General features: G+C 42.8%; 1 protein-coding gene, 1 long non-coding RNA gene and 3 other non-coding genes across 5 annotated transcripts; all 5 read right to left on the reverse strand.

Moving 5' to 3' along the window:
- Positions 1 to 10,819: 10,819 nt before the first annotated feature.
- Positions 10,820 to 14,032, reverse strand: txnipa (thioredoxin interacting protein a). The gene is made up of 6 exons (XM_037093393.1): positions 13,629 to 14,032; positions 13,166 to 13,241; positions 12,937 to 13,084; positions 12,466 to 12,825; positions 12,073 to 12,375; positions 10,820 to 11,979 (listed from the first exon to the last, which is right to left on the reverse strand). The coding sequence occupies exons 1-6, from the start codon at positions 13,882 to 13,884 to the stop codon at positions 11,932 to 11,934; spliced, it is 1,191 nt and encodes a 396-aa protein (XP_036949288.1). The 5' UTR covers positions 13,885 to 14,032; the 3' UTR covers positions 10,820 to 11,931.
- Positions 14,033 to 16,932: 2,900 nt separating this feature from the next.
- Positions 16,933 to 21,788, reverse strand: LOC119017212. Its single transcript, XR_005074363.1, has 8 exons — positions 21,713 to 21,788; positions 20,426 to 20,497; positions 19,766 to 19,793; positions 19,545 to 19,586; positions 18,692 to 18,743; positions 18,097 to 18,155; positions 17,407 to 17,456; positions 16,933 to 17,151 (listed from the first exon to the last, which is right to left on the reverse strand). It is a non-coding gene; the product is annotated as an uncharacterized LOC119017212 (long non-coding RNA).
- Positions 17,928 to 18,062, reverse strand: LOC119017479. Its single transcript, XR_005074443.1, has one exon. It is a non-coding gene; the product is annotated as a small nucleolar RNA SNORA18 (small nucleolar RNA).
- LOC119017472 lies at positions 18,411 to 18,547 on the reverse strand. Its single transcript, XR_005074436.1, has one exon. It is a non-coding gene; the product is annotated as a small nucleolar RNA SNORA8 (small nucleolar RNA).
- Positions 19,149 to 19,285, reverse strand: LOC119017473. The gene has a single exon (XR_005074437.1). It is a non-coding gene; the product is annotated as a small nucleolar RNA SNORA8 (small nucleolar RNA).
- Positions 21,789 to 21,846: the final 58 nt, after the last annotated feature.

The raw sequence follows: 21,846 nt of genomic DNA on the forward strand, positions 1-21,846 counted from the left end.
CTGCTCTTCTGGGGTTCAACCAACAATTCAACCAAATCTCCCCAAAAAATCCAACTTTCACTCAACTTCAGTCTACTTCTCCACTCTTATTCAAACACATCTCTCTGCATAAGATTCCAGTTGACCAGAGACTACAGCCTCCAAAATAACTAAGAGTTTGAACGCAATTGCAACATTAGAGCCTTAATGCCTGAAGGATTGGATGATGCAACATTCAAGGTTAATGTCATTGTCTTCCTACAACACAGCTGTGGAACAAAATGAAAGTTGTAGTCCCTTCATCTTCACAAAAAAATAAACTATTGCTTATTCACATTCGGTGGAGTTGCACTACTGAACCTGAAAATGTTATTGTAATTGAAGTGGCACCTCTCATTTTAAGCAACAGGCTGAGGAGCCTGTGAAAATGGAGAGAAATGTATTGGGTGGCTTTGAAGGAGCTCTGTCAACCCTGATGATGTCATCACTTATCTGGGATAGAGTCTGAAAGAAAGCTGGGTTTGAAATAAGTGGCCACTTCCAAGCCAGCGGGCTCTAATCATAGAGGCTGTTGGTTGCAACGTGAGAAATGTAGGATCCACTCTTTTGATGCTTTACCTCAGACATGTGACTCAAGTCGGTTGGTCCAAGTTTCAAGCAGACAATTCAAGTCCAAGTCCAGTCTCAAGTCATTTATTTTCTGTAAAGTTTCAGGTCATCAAAACACTGACTCGAGTTGACTCCAAGTCGCAATGACTCAGTCCTCCTCTGTTCATATGTTATCACCTCTGCTGCATAGATGTAGACCTGTCTTTGTCTCCTGTCAGTCCCCGAATCTATGGCAATACTTCAAAATCACTGGAAATCTTTGATTGCAGTTAGCAAAACAAACCAGTGCACAATGAACAACATTAAAGAACGATGGGGAAGACCAAACGGTCAACGATGGTCAGAAAATACAGACAATGACAAACAATGAAACATAAGGAAGTGTCCAGAAGGAATGGTTATAGAGATTAGATGGAGTATATAGTATGTGAATAAAGTGTGTTTGTGTATCAACTGTGTGCGGCCTGGATTATGGCTTCTGAGTGGTGGAGAGAGGTAAGTAGAGAGAGCAAGATAGGGAGAAAAGAAAGAAAAATATAGCGTGTAAATATTTATGCATATACATATACATAAAGATATATACACATACACAGACATACATATACACACATATGCTCATAAATATGTGCATACACACATATATAAGGCCTGTTGTGATTACAGTGATATTCAGTCTCAGTACTATGATATAATAATGATAATAATAAGTGTGACACAGGACTTGTTTTTAAGGTGTTCAAAATTAATCATTCCAGGACATTCTGGAGCTCAGTAACAAGGGTTGATGACCAACTTCCCTTCGAAGTGTGAGGGCCGTCCTACAGCAACCACTAGGTGGCGGGAGTAAGCGGTGAATTGTTGTATTCCAGGGGTCAGATGGAGGGAGAGCTCTGTGTTGGAGTTCTTGTACTTTCCTGAGTTTCCATCTTGGTGTGACTCACCCGCTTTCTCAGGCAGAACATAACGTGACGCTGAAACCTCAGAAGAAACCACGACTAACCAAACTGAACGTGCAAATAAGATGAGTTACTTTGATTTTAATATCAGCGTAGAGAAATCAGCCACGTATGGAAACAACTGCTATAAACATTGTAACTGTGATCTCTTGTGTTCACTTATAAGATCCCCTGTTCGTTCTTCTCGGGTGGATTTACAACACAACAATATATGTAAGGTGCAGTTCACTCTGATTAATTTTTTTCATGCGTAATAATGCAGTCATTACTTTTGTGAAAGTCACCCATCTGAATATTACTTGAGTAAAAGTATTATAGTATATGATATAAAATGTACTCAGTTTTCAAAAGTCCAAGCACAATTATAGATCTCCTTACATATGCATTATGTACAGTATAAACTGTATGCTACGGGTTTGTCTGATTACCCACCCAGAACATTATCAGACTTGATATTGAAAATTTTTTTTTAATCCCACTGCTGATTACAGTACATTAATACTGTACTGTGTAATTATCAGAATACAGTAATGCAGAACTGTACAGTAAAGTAGTACTGTACCATGTGTTTGAGCAGCGGGCCCCAGCCTTCATGCTGTGAGCTGAACAGCGCTGATCACTGCACTACTGTGCTGCAATTAGATTCTGGGAATGAGATGCTGAGAGCAGTCAGGTTCTAGCGCGGGCACAGGAGGATCAGCAGGCGCCACAAAACTCAAAGGATGTCAATGTAAAGTCTTTCTCCTCCATCAGGTGGTCTCCATATCGACTCTAACTGCCGATAATGAGCAGCACACCTCCTGTCTGCACAGCACAACACAGTCCGTAACACACACACACACACACACGTCATCACAGATGCACAAACCCTCATGTTTGCCTTCAATCCTACAACAGGATGAGATTGTTTTTTTTTTCTAAACAGATGACAAGCTAGTAACAGTTCCACCCAGAGTCTGCAGGGAATTGTTCAGATTTATATCAGAGCTCAAATCTGACACCCCCGCTGTGAGGACACGACTGTAGAGCTGCTACTTGGCTGATTGGACAAACATGACTAAAACCCAAAAGTTTGCCTGATAATAACTGACCTTGAAACAGCTCATTGTTAATGTAACCAATAACAAATCAACTTACAAACATGGTATACACACCGCCTTAAAAGTGCTGTCTGTTGTTGCCTATAAAATCATAGAACCATACAAGTGAAGTCGATTTCAGTGAAGAGCCTAACAGGCATAATATTTTTCAAATCTTAAGCATACAAAAAGGAATTTTCTTCTCTAAATCACCTGCATAAGCAAACAAAACCATCAGAGAGATTACGGCTATTTCTGTATAAATATTAGAGTCATTCTTAATTCAGATGAGCCGGTCCTCATCAGAAAGATGCAGTTAAAGGTCAAAAATTAAAGCAGCCCATATTTGTGTATGTTGATAGGCAGCAGCCTGTAGTGGCTGTAGTAATTATTACAGCTGTGAAGGAGGAAGTGAGGAGTCTAAATAGTCAAAATAGTGAAAAGGGATTTTAACCCACACCATGATGTTTTACCCCTAAACCTAAACAAGTAGTTCTCTTGTCTGAACATAATCAACCTGTGACACTACGACGAAGTAAAGTTAATGGGATGAGATCCATCCTCCATCCGCGCTTCATGGAAAGCTTTTCAGTAGTTTTTGTGTAATCAGGCCAACCCACCGATGAGCTAACAGACGTGGGGAGACACATTCTTGGTGAAGATTAGAAGTTGCTCCCATTTATTACCATCCTAAGCTAGTTATTTTATCTTCTGTGTGACATGCTGTTCCTCTTAACACACACGTTTCATCTGACTCTGAGTAAGACAAAAATGTGATTTTTTTAAAATGCCACACTAAGTAACAAGTTGTTTCTATCTCCAAACTACACACAGTGTACATAGATTAAGACCTGCATACAGTTTCAAGGACAGCCCCAGGTACATGACTTGAAATCTAGTTCTGCATGATCATCCTGCTTGTTTTTCTTTGACTTTCTTGCAGCATTTCTTCCTTATTCAACACAAAGGCAGGCATGTGAGCTGAAAAGTGAGGCAGTAAGGCAGCATGTCTGAGGAGGGTTATGTTACAGTGGTACAATAGGTGACAGTGGGCGGGTCTACGCTATGTTGAACGTGTGCAACGTGTAGTACTTCGCGTCCTTTCACTGTTGACTGTTTACCCTCAAGGACAAGCTCACAGCAGCGTGGCAACAAAGAAGCTCCAGACTCAGACCTGAGCCAACAGTTGTTATGATGTAACTGCAGTATGAATTTTCAAAAACATTCCAAGAAACAAAACATCCCTGAACTGAAATGACACAGTGCTGTGTGCTGCTGACCTGTGCCACTGCCTTTCATTTGCTTTTTTACAAACTAGAAGCTTTGTATGAATGAGTTTACACATACGGAAATTCACCTGCAGGATGGGGACAGTTCAGCATGTGGACAGTGCAGGATGAGGACAGTGCTGCATGTGGACATTGCAGGGTGAGGACAGTGCTGCATGTGGACAGTACAGGATGGGGACAGTACAGGATGTGGACAGTGCAGCATGTGGACAGTACAGGGTGAGGACAGTGCAGCATGAGGACAGTACAGGGTGAGGACAGTGCAGCATGAGGACAGTACAGGGTGAGGACAGTGCAGCATGAGGACAGTACAGGATGGGGACAGTTCAGCATGTGGACAGTGCAGGATGAGGACAGTGCTGCATATGGACAGTGCAGGATGAGGACAGTGCTGCATATGGACAGTGCAGGATGAGGACAGTGCTGCATATGGACAGTGCAGGGTGAGGACAGTGCCTGTTGGTGGCGCCATCATGTTTAAGTGTCCTTGGCTGAGATGAGTGCAGAATGCTTCCATTTCCCCAACTGGGAACAAGGGCTTACATAAATCCAATGCCTGTCTTTGCTAATAAACAATCTGGTGGTTGGTTGGAGGGAGGGAGGAGCTGGGAGGCAGAGGTCAGGTGGAGGTGCGCCTGTGAAACTTGTTTTGCAGTTAGTTTGCTGAAGGTGCAGCCAGACATTCCACACCCTAGTCTCTGACTTGTTGATCGAGGTGGAGGCCGGCGGGCGGTGTTTCAGTGTGAGCATGCTCTGTGCGTCCTCCAGTGTGTTGATGTTGCCCTCGGGCCGGAGATAAGTACAGGGTTCAGCACAGTCACAGTGATGCTGTCACTGTGTTTCACAGGAAGAAAAGTTGAGTTCTTACTGTTTCGAATCAGAAGTCCCTCACTATAACGCTTCCAGAGAAAAGAACTGTGGCTCACGTTAACTTTGTTCTGTGGCATAATTTTTAAATGTCAACACGTCTGAGCTGCGAAAGCTACAGCTACAGCTAGCTGCAGCACCAACTCAGGGCCCTGAGGCTCCAGGATGTGTACACCACTACAAACTGGGGGCCCTCATTAAATGAAATGTGTCACTGCTCACTGCTATATGATCTGGTGACGCTGTCTGTGGAGAGATCCTGTGTGAAGGGTAAACATCACATTGTTATGAAATCATGAGTTCTGTATGTAGTTACACCAACATTACGTCTGACAAACTGTTACACACTTGGAATTTGTATTTACCACAGCGGTGTTGCACTCTGAAACTGGGGGGGGGGCACCAAATCAAATGAATGTCTGCATAATGTTGCTTTAAAGGAACAGTTCAACAGTTCTAAGCCTGACTGGCTTTCCTCTGTTTATTCGCTTATGGAAAAAGTTTGTATTATTACCTCATTAAAATTCTGAGTTTGGATTTCTTCTCCAAAACTACATGAAGTCCACTTAAGGTGGACCGCCTGAGACATTCTGCGCCTTTGTCATTTACTGTGATTATGCAAAGAAACAGAGGAGACAGCTTTGTGAAGGTATACTCATCAAATGTGTAGCATACACAGATAGGACATGCAGATGACCTCCTTTTGCTTAAATAATGTTTTCTTCCATAAAGAGCAGGTCATCACCATGCTCTTTCATTTACCCAACATTCCTCCATGATAAAGGAATAGTGACCTTCGACTCAGCAGCAGAGAAAGTCCCTCACTGCAACAGCAGCACCATAAAAGAAAGCAGACTTCCTCCTGGGGTTTCTGACATTCCTGGTCTGCATGGCCAACGCATGAACAGGGACTGCAGCCAATCACAGAACGCGTGGCAGGACACTTCAGCCAATCAGTGCTCTGCTCATGGTGAGTCATGAAGAGGGGAGTTTGTTATTGAGCAGAGTGAAAGAAAAGGAGGGAAAATTGTGAAACTTCTGCGCAGTGATGATGATGTGATGGCATTAGCAACAAACTGAAACTTGTTTCCCATGAATGAATGTGCACCTCTAGGCTCTCAATATCCCGCATCATAAAGTCATGAGCTATTTTCATAATCAAGCTCAACTGCCATCAGCTTCTTTATTGTGACATGTCCTACTTTACCACTTCCTTCTCTGTCTCTCAGGACACCAGTGCCGGCCCAAGCCTTTTGGGGGCCCTAAGCAGAATTTGATTTGGGGCCCCCCTCCCACCACTACAGAGTCACCTGTGCAATTATTTGACACAAATGAATTGACTTATTCATTCATTCGTTCATTCATCTATGTCACTTGTTTAATTCATTTAATGTGTCAATAAATAAATAAATAATATTCTTGATTGGGGTTCCCCTGGTGGCCAGGGGGCTCTTGCAGAACCCAACTGAGATATTTTTTGAGCGCCTATGGTAACATTTAAGTGAAATGCAGAGTTTGGGACATGAGAAATATGAAATGGCACAGATGGTGACAAAATGTGCCAAAATATTTTGAGCGCTGAGTGCTGAGATTTGGAGTTGCAGATGCATCATTCTTCAGGGATGTTCATTCTAAAATTCTAATCTTTCATTTATGCTGCGTGCCAAGCTAATTTCCTCAAATCCAGTGACATATATACTTATACATCTGATCAAATATTATGTGTTCCCTTCATTACGATACCTTGATTTTTCCTTGACCTTGTAGTCACACTCTGTTAATCATCAAGCAGAGACACAAAATAGACTACTTCTTAACAGATCGATAGAGCTATTTCATCTCAAAATCAGAAGCACTCCTACTTCAGACTGAAGAGTTTTAAAAGCACAGCGAGTGCTCCTCAGTCTGCTGATTTATCACATGATCTTGATGTCATAAGGGTTAGCTAAGTTTGGACAGACAACCTCTGTCAGCAGCAGGAAGATGAAGTTAGAGAAATGTGGGCCATTTCTCGGCAGGGCCTATTTTTTAGCACGCTGCAATGAATCTGTAGTTCTGATAGTTCTGATAGTTGTAAAGGTCGTAATGAGAAATCTAACTTTAACGTGGCAAATATGGCTAGTGACACTGAAGGGTTTCAAAATCTGTTGATCTCATTAAATAGCATAGTGAGTTTCAGTATTAAAAGTACACATTATAAAATCAGGGCTTTGTGATACAGATAGAAGCTGTTATGTACAGTAATGACAATAAGTGTTAGTCTAGCTTTAGTAGCTATACCTGGGTTATTAAAGACATGACTGTACTTTCATATGTTTGTATCAGAAGCATGCTAGGTAACAGAGCTAAGTTTCGGAACATGACCCGACTTGCTGTATAAGCAAGTTAACTTCCTGTGGTGAATCACAGCCCCCACAGAAGGAACAAACAGGGAGGATGAGGAAATAGACGCCTGCACAGGAAACCAGCTCAGAGGACACGCGTGTGTGTGTGAGTGTGTGTGTGAGAACATGCAGTTCTCCATTGCTAACCCTCGTGAACAACAGCTTCAGCCAAACAGGAAACGAGTGCTCCGCTGCCTCAGCCAATCACTAGCCATGTCTGAGAACAACAGGAGGCATGCGCAATGCTTACATGACAGTTTGGTTATGATGTTGTTACCCACACACACACATTTTCACATTGAGAGCCGCAGGTTTATTTAAAGAGCTCAGAACAATACAAAGCCATTAGTCATAGAGGAATACAAGGTGTATCTCTGCCGTGTTTCAACTTGACACAAATTATATATGCTGACCTATGACCAATATAGTGACAGTATAGTGAAGAGATGGGCTGGAGGGGAGAGAGAGAGAGATGAACCACACATGTGGGCGATCCACAGAGTGGGAGTGTGTGCCTGTAAAAACAGGGAGGTGACATTGAAACATGACTCTTACGTGGCTTTTACTGGATGTTATTCGTTGTAATTTTCAGGTTTTTACTGTGAAGCGAACAGAAGTTCACTGCAGGCAGTGTAAACAGGTCGGCAGGGATCGTATGTGAATGGATGGAATGTGGGCTGAAGACTAGATGTAATAGATACACATCATAACTGGGTCTCCTCAAGTGTAGAAACACATTGGACACAGATGCTTCTTCACGGGTCACAGACGTCCCTGATGGGTTTGATGACAGCCCCTAAAATGTGTTGCCCAGATCTCTCTGAATGAAGGTATATGTTTCATCTTCATCATCCCTCCTGTAGAGTGATGTACTGGTGGTGACAGGAGTTTATATCCTTGCCAACACACCCTCAGTGCTTTTTTTGGATCGACCGCAGCTAAGCCAGTACGGTGAGGTGCTGGAGATCCAACTGGCCATTGCTGTTTTACAGAATGAAGCAAACAATCCTGAAACGTCTCAACAGACGTGATCTTTAGGCACTGGAATGGGGGGGGATTGTAAATGGTTAAAACACACGATTACAACATCAAAAGGACACCTCAGGATATCTAAAACATATTAAAACACTGATAATGAAATATAATAACTTTGACCATGCAGTATACTCAAATGCATAACCACAAATCTGATCAAATAAACAGAATAATGTAACACGTTTACAAACCTGAGGCTGCTCTACAGGCAGCTAACTGTTTCTCTAACTATAACATTTAGATATTAATATAAAATATAAACTGATCACATCTATTATTTAATGAATAATAACAGCTTCTTAGCCTGACTTTAGAGTGAAAAAAGGTCCTTAAAAAGTGATGTAGACAAAATCTGTCATTTCAAGAAGTGGTGGGGACATGTTTGCAGCGTCAGCAGTATAAATATACATATCTGTCATTTATCAGATAATTTTGTCCAAAGTGACGCACAGTAATTCATACACTAACAGTTGTGGTGGTTCAGTACCTTGCTTAAGGACACTTCAACATGCAGACCACAGCCAGCCTATGATACCTATATGCAAAAACACCAGGGGGGCTTTATTATTGTTTTTTTTTTTTTTTTCATTTCTGTGAAATAAGCAAAAAGTCTGCAAACTGTTTTTCTTTATCCCGGACTGACACCAGAAGTTGATTCTGGGCAGAGACCCATCTTCCTGCAACATTTGAAGGAAATCTGTCAGTCCTGCTGACAAACCAACAGACAGAGTGTCACAGGTGAAAACATCACTGCCTTGGCTAATAATAAACATGTCATGTCGTGTCAGTTATGTAATATTGTTTTGCACAAGTAACAAAGTCATCACGGGCGATGGAAAACTGAAGGGGATCACGTTGATGAAGGTTCTCTGTCATCCAGGTCATGGTAGATCTAACACAGGAGGGCCAACTCCTCAGGTCAAGACTCTGTTGTCCACTTAAATGAGACGTCTTCAAGAAACTGAAACAAGTCCAGTCGGCTACAATACAGCAACTAGATGAAGGGGATCAGTTTCTCTTCTCTTCTATGTGAGTCTTTCTTGGAAAGCAGATGGACAGTGGACATATGTACAGTATTTCCGTCCACATCTCAGGCAAAGACTGGGTGTTTCCATTTGTTGACACTCAGGCTAAATGTGACTGCACCCTCCCCCTCCCCTAGTACAGCATGCAGTATACACAGCACAGTATGTATACAGTATATGCAGTAGAGTATGTTGACAGTATATTTACTGTATATACAGTTCAGTATGTATACAGTATATGCAGTACAGTATGTATCCTCTTGAAATGGTCATAACACTTGCAGAAATAGGACATCGTGCTGCTGGTGGACATTAACAACAGACATGCCTAAAGTTTGTTCTCCCTCTACACGGCAGCTCAGCACGTCACTGACACTGATTATGACCATTGTGTTGCAGGTGAAGTTTTTAACCCTCTTGGTTTATAAAGCATTTCATGGGCCAACAGTGAAATAACTATTTACTACATTTTCATTAACTATACATTCACCATTATCAATGATGGTTATTATAAAGTGTTACCACTGTGTCTTTTTTTCCTGTGTTCGTCCTCTGGGGAACAGGACTGCGCTTAATAAACTCCATGGTCTCTGAAGACCATGAGTGACTTTCCACCTGGCCATTGCTGGGCTGTGAAGCAGAGCTCCAGCCTCCTACAGTGAAGAGACCGGCCTGGTGTTACAGCCCTGTCGCAGAGTGACTCAAAGATAAACATTTTCCTTATCTGTTGCTCTCAGCGGTTACCAGACGTCAGCAGTGTGAGGCAGAGAACATACTTCGAAGGAGCAAACAATCCTGCACAGGCCTCTGGCTTCACATTCCACAGCAGGACAACTAGATGGATTTTCAGTCAGTCTGTAGATGGAAAGCCCCCCATTCATTTAAAAACAATGTTGTTTTCTTGACTTAAAAGACACAGTTAGTGTGGAACACCCCCGTTTATGGTGTGACTGGGTGAGGGTTATGGAGAAGGATGCTTGCTAGGTCAGGGTGTGGGAAAATGTGATGCTCTTGTCTCTAGAGACATTTTTTTATGGTTAATGCATTGACATTTTAAATTTTACTCATTTGCTCCACGACCTGAGATATTCTGAATTATGTAGAGGCTGCTGCATTCCAACGCATGAAAAGTCCTTTGTATTCAAGATCACATAGATCCTGAAGGACAGCTTATTCTCATGAACATCTCAATCAGCTGCAACCCATTCACTAATGGAAATGAAACCAGCCTGAACACAGAGGAGGCTAAGTGAACTGCAGAAGGTCCTAATTTATTTTTTTCTTCTAAAAGCACTGCAAATACAAATGTTAGACAATTTTTACTGGAACTGCTTTCCACTGCAGAAATGGATGCAATGAAAAGTGTCTATGGAGTAGATAGGTACTGGTATATCATACGGCTTGTCTCTTTACTTTAATCAAATTCCTTTCTTCCCAGCATATTGACATGGGAGGCAGAAATCTCAGACGCATATATTAAAATAAAGTATCTTCATGGCTACATACCACAAGAGGGAAATGTGAAATATTTTGTTGTAATTTGAGCTGAGAACTTAATGGCTAAGATGAAACCAGAGTAAAAGCAGACACACTGGATATTTTCAACATTGCTTTAATAAAAAAGTAACCCATGGGGTTTCATACAAAAATACTTGTTCTTAGTATCAAGGATGCATTGCAAACATTTTTCTAACAAATCAGTCTTTAACAGTGATTTTCTTTGTGCCCTGAAAGAACAGCAGTAATGAAAACTCCACAGTGGAGACCTCTCAGTGAAATGTTGTCTGGGACAACTGCACATCAGACACAATGATTATCCTCACATTAAGGTGCTTCTCTTGAGACTGGAGTGTTTATGTTGTATGGATCATATTTGGCACATGATGTGTCGCAAAATGACAGCCGATCACTAAACGGTGATTTGGGAATCAAATGTGAAGTTATCGCAACTTCAGAGTGTATTACTTACAGGAAATTCACTCTCACAAACATTGTTCAAACAAAGAATAACAAAAAGAAACTCTCGTAGGGAGTAACAGAGCAAAATGCATCAGTCAAAAAGTGCAATAACATAAAGGAATAAACCACAAATTTCAAACACTGGTACATAAGAAAATATGGACGTTGCATGAGGCTGTATCAGCATCACAGGAAAATTATTTTACATGCTGTAATTCTCAAAGGCAACAATATTCCTGACAACACAACCTGACTGGACTAGATAAAAAAGGATGGTTCCTCTAGTAAGATCCCTTAACACACAGGATTTAACTGGAATGACAAAGCATCACGAGGGAAGAACATACCCCTACAAGGCAAAGATGTGACAGCAGGCTGGGGGCTGACTCAAACAACGCTTGGCCCCAATAACAAAGTCATAAAGTGGCTGTAAATGGACAGTGAGACCCTGGACAGTTGGGGTCTCTGAAAGGGACAGCTTATTCAGACATGTAGCACACCACAGGCTCCGTGGCCCAACCTCCAGCCCACGACCTGAAGAGTACCAGGAGGAAGACTCAGGATCAGCATAGGTGATGAAGCATGGGGACTGAACAGGCAAGGATCTTTCTGTCCATCTCCACAGTCCTGGCTTTTACTTCTCCAACCAACTCATCTTGTCTGGAGATTGGACCTTCTGCTCTTTTTCAAGGGCCTTAGATGCATGGTCCCTGAAAGCTGGACCACAGTTCTAAAATCCTGGCTGGCCTTCAGCAGACTGGCAGCATGCGAGCGTTGCCATTGTACTCCTCATCAGCCTGAAAAAAGTATAGTTTGTTCATTAGCCTGCTAGCAAAGTTAATATCATAATTGTTTGACAGAATGTTTCGCTTTTGCAGACTGAAACCTACCTCATTGTATGCCGGAGGTGGTGGGAATGTGAAGGCTGGGACATTCATGAAGATGGGGCTGTCGTCGCCATCAAAGTCGTCCAGGAGCGGCGTGAGGGGCTGGTCCAGGCGACAGTCACGGGTGACGTCGCAGTAGCTGGGAGGCTCAGAAGGCATCCTCAGGGACACCCAGCTCTGGGAGGCGTTGCTAACCGAACCCTCCTGGCTGCTCACGCTGTTGCTACGGCTGCCCAGACCAGCAGTCCCGATAACCAGAGGCAGCTCCAGGATAAGCTTCTCACTTCCAGGAATGTGGATGTAAATCTGGTGGGAGAACATGCACATACCATTAACACCCAATCCTTAAAACAACCACAAATCTGTGACACTTTGACTACAATATTTAAGGCTTACCATCAGAGCATACTCCACACGGATGATGTTGCAGCCCAGCATAGACGGTTTGATCTTTGGAACCCTGATGGTTTTTCCCTGCCAGGCATCACACATGCCTGAGATGATGTGGTTTCCTCGCACTGAGGACAGCTTCTGACGGAAGACCTTGGTACGGCCGTTAGCTTGGTAGGTGTGTTTGGCGATGATGGCAGCCTTGGGCACCACAATGCGCGAACAGGTATTTTCAAACTTTGCGTTGATGCAGATGTCTTCACCCTCACAGAATCCACGGCGGTCAATTTTTGCATTCAGTGAAACCTGGCCATCAGGAATGAACATGCATGTGACTTTCTTCTCCTTCATGCCACCAGTGGGCGTCTGTGGAAACAGAGAATGGTAAGAATCAACACATCATAATCCAGTTGGGCAGAGAAGCTGAAAAATGCCCATGTTATCAGTCCTCTTGTGGTTCAGTGTTAGTAAACTCACCAGCAGATCTGGAGTGTTGACATCCAGGGGCTCCTCCACCTCGAAGGATTTCTTGCACTCGAGGATGGGCTGTTGGGGTCTCTCCATCAGGGCCTTCACATAGTAGTGGACATAGCCAAACTTCCCCTTATATGTTGACACAAGCTGCCTGTGAGAACATGTGAGGAGAATTAAAACCAGAAACATTCCAGCAATTACAAACTATACATCCACAGAAGATGTGCCTTACCCATGCTGGGGCAGCTCAAATCCAAATGTGTACTGGTATTTGTTGCCAGGCCTCAAGACGACTGACCCATCAGCGTCTGAAAAGAGAAAGTTAAATAGAGTTAAGTTCCACTTATGAATTCACAACTGAAGCGATCATAGCTAGCTGTACTAAGTCAGACCCGTGTGTCTTGTCAAGACAACATTTATGACTGTCTGACTAATCATGTGAACACAAGCAGAGAGATGGTCCGGACTGAAACAAGGTGAAAGGGCAGCTCCTGCTAGTCCATCTCCAACATGATACTCAGTAAACCACTCAAACTGTCCTTCGTTAAGTCTGAACACCAAACCCAGTGTTATTACTGACTGCCAATTCACTGAGGCTACACTGAGAAATGTACCACAGTCGTGCTGAGGTGTTAACAGAGTTGGCTGTGTTGCTCTATGGCAGCATAGAGTGAAAAGGAAGTAAAGGTCCGTACCTGTGGGCTGCTCGTCCAGCCGCAGCACCTCTTCATATCGGAGGTACTCGGCCTCCTGTCGGCACCGCTGCTTGCCTTTGGCGTACTCCACCTTAGCGCAGCCCAGAGCCCGAACCTTCACTGCGGACACACGCATCACCTCATTCACCTCCACCTCTACTCGGCCTGACACCTTGTCCCCGCCGCAGTAAAAGGTCTTACAGGGATCCGAAAAGATTATTTGGAAGGTTTTCACTCTCTTCGCCATAGCCACCATGTTGCTTCTTTAGTATATCCAACAAATTAGAAAAGAAGTGAGCTTGGACGTGTTAAACGTCTGGACGGGCGATGAGCCGCTGTCAAAAGTTCGATCCTCCACCTGTGTATGCTGTAAACAAAGGGAGCCCCTCTGGTTTTATACGAGGAGCCTGTCCTCGGCATGAGCAGTCAGAGTGAACAGCATGGCTCAGCGCGTGCACACGGCTCCCATTGGTAGAAAATCTTTGTTTGTGTCAGCTCTAGCCAATCAGCGCTCGAAAGCGACGCGTGGACACCGCGTGGCTGGGAGAATATAGAGCGTGCTCAGCAGATGTGAGTACAGGAAGTTGAAGGTGGACAGAGTCTGTACATTTGTAGTAAAAACATGGAGACAGAGGCAGACAGGGACAAGTTGGTGTATTTAATTAATCACTGAGGCGTGTCGTTATTACATCGTGATGCTGAGATGCCTCAGTCCCTCAGTGTGGGGCTGGAAATATGTATATACATACATACATACATATACAAAACACAGAAAATATAGAATTAACTATTATATAGTTTTCAGTAGGTCTACAACACACACATTTATAAAAATGTGTCATTGATATGTATGCAGCCATGCTTTTTAGAGATTTGACAGCAGAAAGATGACCGAAATTGCAATGAGATGACGGATGATGATGAGTTGACCTGGAGACAGTATGGTTCATGGTGGGCATGTTAACTTGAAGGTAGTGGATCTGAACATATGCTCATGTACCATTCAGTGTGCTGTATTTTGCAACTCTGAGATACACCTGACCAACTGTTAGGATGGTGTAGACTCTATTAGGGACACATAGACATCCAGGACACTTCCTCCATAAGCCTTTAGTTGTTCTTTTTTCTTTTCCACTCATTGTTAATTGTTATGCAAAAAGAAAAAAGCCAGGCCAGTTCCTTGAATATGGAAATTATAACAATCACAATCAGGTTTACTGCCAAGTGCTTGTATTGACTGGATCCTGGAAATCATCCCAGACTGGTAACACAAGATATGTGTGTATGCTTCATTTTAAAGTTATCATATCTATGTGTTTACTTCTAAAGATATAATAGTGACAAGCACTGAAAACGATAACAGTGTCGAGCTGTTCTGGAGTATTTGACTGTATCACATAGTCCACATAGGAACAGATTATTCTCAGAGGCTAAACCTTTCCAGGATTCTGTGTATCTCTTGTGCCCAACCTGGGGGCACCCCTTCTTTATTACTTGCTTCCCCTACCATTGCATGATAGAAAAAGCACGAAAGTCTTCACATGCAGGAGCTTAGAGGTGAGCTTGACAGTTCACTCACAACCACAGAAACAGCAGCTGACCGAATGACTATAGGTATGTGACTATGGGGAAAGTTAAAGATTTATATGCAGATGCAAGTACTTCTTTTTCTTCTTCAGTGGCAGTAGTTCCCTAACATTTTCACACCAATGACCCTAAAGTGACACTACTTGGACCATGACCAAGCCAGGCCCACTTGATAAAATTGTGTCCTATGGTCCCCACTTGAAATGATTTTTGGTTTTGGGTGTTTTATTAAAGATTATATTTGAGGGTAATGTTTTGACCAAAATGTTCCCACATACTTTCATAGTTACTATAGTTATGGATGGTATTATTGGGATAGCAGCACTAACACATGCCGAACATGTTGAAATGACAGTGTTGTCCCATTCATTCCAGAGCAATGTGACTGAACACACGCCAAAACTATGTTCGAAAAAGTGCCCATGACCGATTTGATTATATGTATAGCCATGATCCAAAATGTTTACTTCCTACTTTCCAATCAGGTTCCTTTGTAGTGCAGCTCACATGACACACACACATGGTGTCGTGTAACCCACACAGCCATCTGTTGCTGCTGAAGGCTTGGAATAGAGCTGTTATGAATCTGATAAGACTGCATTGCTCCCCTCTGTGAACTTTCACCTACCTTTTTATGTTTAGACACCATAATCCTATTCCTAGAATTTTAAATTGTAAAAACCTTTAAAGGAATGCTCATATCGCCAATACCCAGATCCACAGTTTCTGAGGATCAATCACTCGTGTACAACATAATGCACAGAAACCAAAGCCAAGCCCCAAACAGGCAGGAAATAAAGACGACTGACAAACAACTGGGGAAAACTGCAAAAGGATAACAAGGCACCAAATACACAAACACAAACCAACCACACAGATGAAAGACATAGATCAATTACACACGCTGAGTCTGAGTGATGTGCTTAAATGGGTGAGATCAATTTGCTGGGATGTACAGACTGAGAGGTGGGTGCTAGAATGGACACACACACACACACACACACACACACACACACACACACACACACACACACACACACACACACACACACACACACACACACACACACCTGTTGGGCTCCACAGGAACATGCATGGACCCAAGTATTCACATCTCAGATTCAAAATGCTGACTTAAACATTAGGGGGACATTGTTTTGTTCACTCAGAAAAGACATTTCCATTAAAGGGCACGAAGAGACCTGTGCCTTTGCTCTTGTTACTAGTGGCCTCTAGTGGAGGAAATATGCAGCTGCTGTTAGTCTTGGACATGCCATAATCTTAAGGGTACATCAAATAAAGGAGCTGAAATGTTTTAGCTTTTGTTTCAGTGAGTGATTCCCATATGTACAAGTCTTTCCACTAAAATGCTGACAATACTCCCTGAGTAATACCAACTTGTTCTACATCCATCCTGTCCAAAGATCTATTAACATGACTTGAGTTAAGAAGCAGGGACACAGGACCTAAAGTCAAGCCAGGCTTGGAAAGAATAAATGCTAGTTTTACAGCAGCTTACTGAGGGCAGCAAAAGCAGGTAGAAGAAACACTGAACTGCCGCAATTCCCCCTTAAACCCTTTTAGACAATGCTGCGGCAGGAATCTGTACAAACAAGCCCAATTCTGTTCAACATGCCATTAAGGGGAAACTTAATTTTCATGACAAGTGATTTAAAAAGTTACTGATCATTTGAGCACACTGTAGGAAGAGAAGACATCTGATTCAGATAGATTTATTGTCCATTTACAAGGAAATGTGCTGCCACAGTGAACACAGCATATGACAAAGACAGGTATACAGACAATTAAGTCACTTTCAACAAGTTTTGTAAAAAGTAGCAGTGTGATGCATTTTAATCCAGAGTGTGACTGCAGACCCAAGTGCTGACAGCTGTGCTCTGAGCCGTCACTAAGGGCTGCCATCCATCTGCCACTTCTGAAAAAGAGGAACAGGACATCAGCTGTTACATTAAAGGTTAGTTCTATCTACCAATCTGTCTCACATAGAAACAAAGAAAATGAGAAACAGGTCATGTTCCCAGCAGATCTTCTCAGCAGGTTGCTGCAGAAGCCCACTGGGATAGTTTTTGTTTTCTGGTCAATTCCACAGCAAGTCAGGAATGGAGAATCCTGGAAGCCTTGGTATATGACCAAACCCCCACACCACTTCAGTCGAACAGACATTACTTACAATGAAAGGCTGTAGACACTCCTTTTGTTTCTCCAGGATAGCTCAGGATTCTGAAAATAATGAAATAGTTTAGTTAAATCCCTACTCATTCAATCATCTCCATTGATCAAAATCAAATTTTCCCACTTGATCTTTGCAAAAGCATCTTTCCAATTCATGTTTTCTTCCACCTATTGACTAACGAGGAAAAAACAAAAAAAAAAAAAACAAAAAAACAACTTATTTTTAATCAAGTGTAAAAACAGTTTAAAAGATTTAAGAAAAAAAAAAAAAAGGTGTTGTCAGACTGGAACTGTTAATAAGCTTCAGACTTTATACTGTAGACACATTGCATCTTCTCCATCATTGATCTGCATGTTAAATAAAATTGATCTTTTACAACATTAGTTATCCTACAAAAGAAATTTGGATTGAATTAAAAAAAAAAAAAAAAAGGCAATTTCTTACATTTATCAAACACTGACCTCCATATGGTGACAGATGTTACTGCTACAACTGTCAGTACAAACACTGCACTGCTCATGTGTTCTGCAGTTATATCCCACAAGGCTCATAGCAGTGAACATGTGGGTAAAGCGAAACTACAGATATACTGTCTGAGGCATTTCCAACGACATGACCCTACAGTTAAAAGGTCTGTCGGGATAGGCCTCAACACCAACTACCGTCAACTACTTTAAATTCACTTACCATCATTAAATCTCTGCTGGAGTTGGAGATAAGGAGGCCATCTCTGCTAAGGAGGAAACCTGAAGGAGAAATCAACATTTAAAAAAATTTAAAAAAAAAAAAAGGTGGTGAACCATGGCCACAAGCAGTTTACAAGTGAGCCACGAATAGTGACCCAACAAAAAACTGCCCAAGACACCAGCTTCATGTTCTAGTTTGTGCAACTATTGCAACTTGATCTTTACAAGCTGCTCATAGTCAGTAGCTGTGTGACAAAAAAATAAAATAAAAACTGTCAGTCCCATGGCCTGACCCTTATAGACTGATGCCAAGAGGAGTGTTTCAACAAATATACCAGGACTCCAGGCACAGGCAGCATTGGAGACCAACGGTGCCAATGTTGAGTTTGTCTAGCACTGACTTTTGAACAAACCAGATGACAAACAACTGGCTGCAGATACCACACAGTGCTGTCATTGAGACTATCCAGTCTCTGAAAAGATACTGGCATTGTAAAAAGACGACCTGCTTATCGCCACTCAAGTTTACAAGCGTTAAAAAGATTATAACAGATTAAGGATAGCCCTGGGCACTTCTCACTACTTTTTCCACTTACCTATGTTGCTGGAGCTTGTGATAAGGATGCCAACCTCTGCTACAGCAGAAACCTGGAGAAGACCACAGGAGAGTGAAAATCTGTCCACAGAGGACCAGAAGCATAAAAAGCCACAGTGAAACCCACTACCTTCTAATATTTTTTTTTTTTTTAATTTAGTTACACAAACAGGCATTTCTCATTGTATGCATTTAGTTCTGTTACCACTTTGAGAAACGAAAACGAAACGAGGCATTATCCTGTAAACATAAATGGCCCCAATGAGTTCCACAGTCTAAGGTGCACTTATTTTAGACAAAAAGCACCCCAATACAATACCTGGCATATTCCCAGTTTAATCTTATTCCTACTGAAACAAAAACAAAAGACTTTGACCAGTGCACCCTCAGTCAACACTAACAAAGAATAATCCAGGTTAAATGACAGATAGACAATTAACATGGTCTTCCTATGAGGCATGTGTTTCAACAAATATACCAGGACTCCAGGCACAGGCAGCATTGGAGACCAACGGTGCCAATGTTGAGTTTGTCTAGCACTGACTTTTGAACAAACCAGTTGATGAGCAACTGGCTGCAGATACCACACAGTGCCATCATTGATTACTACTGTAATCCACAGCAGGGTCCATTTCCCCTGGAAAAGTTGTTGCCCGGTGGAAATCTATTTTGCGTAAAACGTGGCAGGCCACCAGGCTAGCACAGCACATGTAGAAATACTGCACCCACTGTCTTGCACATCCTACAGATCTTAAGCGCAACATGTTCGTTTTCCTCCCAGTACCGCCTCTGTCAATTTACAGCATCAATCTTGTGTTTTCCCAATGTAGGTTGGGTGGGGGGGGGATACTTACATCATGTTGGATCAGTGCTGAAGGTCAGGACAGTAAGGAAACCTACAGGGGGGAGAATAAAAGATGAGAACGCATTTCCAGAAGCGTCAGCATCTTCAGTTAGTGGCGCAGCATCAAGTTCAGAGAGGCAGCTGTCACTCACACTTCAGAGCAGTTGAACATATTTCGCCAATCATCATAACACTTTACCACCAGTGAATACATTCTGTAATAGAACTCACCCAGCTGGCCTGAAATCCTCTCCGGCACCTGCCACAGACAGGATAGTTTTAAAGCACTGTCATTAAACATTAACTTGCCAAAGTTAAGAGCTGTCAGTTCTCATAAGTAACACTGCTGCATTTTTTACAGCAGTGGGTTGCAAGAGAATAGTTGCTCTGGGCACTGTATGAACTCTATAGCCCACCTGACAGGACCTGAGCTCACACTGGGCCAACAAACAAAGACAGCATGGACTGTAGCCTCTTCCACATGAAATGTACTGTGGACCTGGGCTCTGATCAGTTGGTGATACAAACTGCTAATCCCAGGAAATTTCAGGTAGTTGGCAGCACTGTCACATGTGATTGGTTAAGCATGTGTGACAACACAAAAAAACATAAATAACCCACATCTAAATAGAACAGGCAAACATGGAGAATGCCTACTTGACAGAAATATGTCCAGGGTCTCATCAGAAGGACATGAGGTGATGTATGGGAAATGAGACAGCAGGTGAAAACTAAAGATGGTACTGATGACAACAGAACACCAGAGTCTTGGCACAATGATGACATTTTTTGGCTGAACAGGGACGAAAAGCTATTGCCAGTTACACTGAAGCAATGCTAGGACCAAAGGGTTGTTTCTTCAAAGGATTACACATAACACCCAATACTGACCTCATGTCTCAGAGCTGCTGCACACACCATAGGACAGTTTCTCTCCATTACAGTCAGCAATAAGGGGAAATCCTGAAAAAAAGAGGGGGATCATTATCATGATGAAAAGTTTTGTTTTATTTTTCTCTTGTAACCCAGTTGGGTGCTGTACATTTTCAGGGTATTTTGTGATTTCTCTAAACCAGCATACAAAAAGGGGTGTATGTGCCAGGCCTCATTGTCACCATTCAGCAACCAACAGTGCAGAGGTGAAAGCAAAACCTGATGTTCTCTAGCCACCGCTGTCATGGGATGAGCACACTGCGCAGGACAGTCCCACTCAATCAGCAGGGTGGCCCTGTGGTGTAAGAGACTAACAGCAACGTGTCCTCCACACACAAACCCCATTCACACTGCTCTTTGAGTGTTGGGTTGCTGCGCCAATTCAATGCATCACCTCCCCTCTGTGCGAAAGTTTCAGATGCTGAGAGGTGAAATATTCCACTGCAGCTCTGACGCGCCTACGGGGGCAAGGGGGGCGTCTGGAGGTGGGCCTGTGGGCGCTGTAGCGGGTGCGTGCCGATTCGCTGTTGAGTAGGTATTGAAATTTACCTGTCATTTAAGAATATTTCCTGCGACAGTTTCAAAATCAATTCTCACTAAATTGCCTAGAAGTGCTAACAGACGGGACCAAACGTTGTCAGAACATCAGAACTGATGTTTCGACTGACGATGAGGCCTACTCTTCCCGCGCTGCTGGTTGCGACTCGAGGACTTTTGACTCGTCAGAACTACTAAAGTGTCTGAAACACATTTCGTTAACATGACTCAGTTTTACGGTGTAAGCGGCCATGCAAAGTGTCTGGATCTGGAGCTGGAGCTAGTCCGCCCAACATAAAGGTTGGTTTGTGTAGTGGGTTTGGGTGCTGTTGACCCTAACTCTTATTTTCCCGCTGCGTTTTGCTTAAATTTCCTGGCGTGAGCCTCGTCCCCGAGCCGGCAGTCATCATCCTGTTGTCTCTGTTACGATATTCCTTCTCTCTCCTCGAGGCCTTCAAATACCGTTGTTAACTTGGTTAGCTGCTTAGTAATTTACAATAGACACAAGTGAATCCGGTAGCCATTTTAGCATTAAGCTAGTTAGCAGCTAGGTTCCATGCTTGATGAGGGCAACGTGGGATCCAAAAATGTGAGCAAGTCACGATTCAAATGGCTAATAAATGATATATTTACGTCCACTGTGGTCGAATTTACGGCTCTGTGTCATGTGGGTTGGGATTCCGGTAAATCCATAAAATGTATAGTTACCCGCAGTGAGTGTTCTCCGTCCCGTCTACCTCAGAACAGACAAACGCCCGAAAAGACACTCGTTGCGTGCCGCAAAGGGATTTATAGGGTGTGTTACGTCAGTTGAAACTGCTTTTTGACACTCGGTTCTGCGT

This window comes from Acanthopagrus latus, chromosome 3, assembly GCF_904848185.1.
Source record: "Acanthopagrus latus isolate v.2019 chromosome 3, fAcaLat1.1, whole genome shotgun sequence".
In the NCBI taxonomy this organism is placed as follows: domain Eukaryota; kingdom Metazoa; phylum Chordata; class Actinopteri; order Spariformes; family Sparidae; genus Acanthopagrus; species Acanthopagrus latus.

Bases quoted from the DNA above. Each gene is read 5' to 3' on its own strand.
- txnipa (XM_037093393.1), bottom strand. From the start codon at position 13,884: ATGGTGGCTATGGCGAAGAGAGTGAAAACCTTCCAAATAATCTTTTCG. The intron at 13,085-13,165 runs GTAAGGCACATC...ATGTTCTCACAG, and splicing joins TTTGAGCTGCCCCAGCATGG to GCAGCTTGTGTCAACATATA. The intron at 11,980-12,072 runs GTAGGTTTCAGT...TACTTTTTTCAG, and splicing joins CACCTCCGGCATACAATGAG to GCTGATGAGGAGTACAATGG.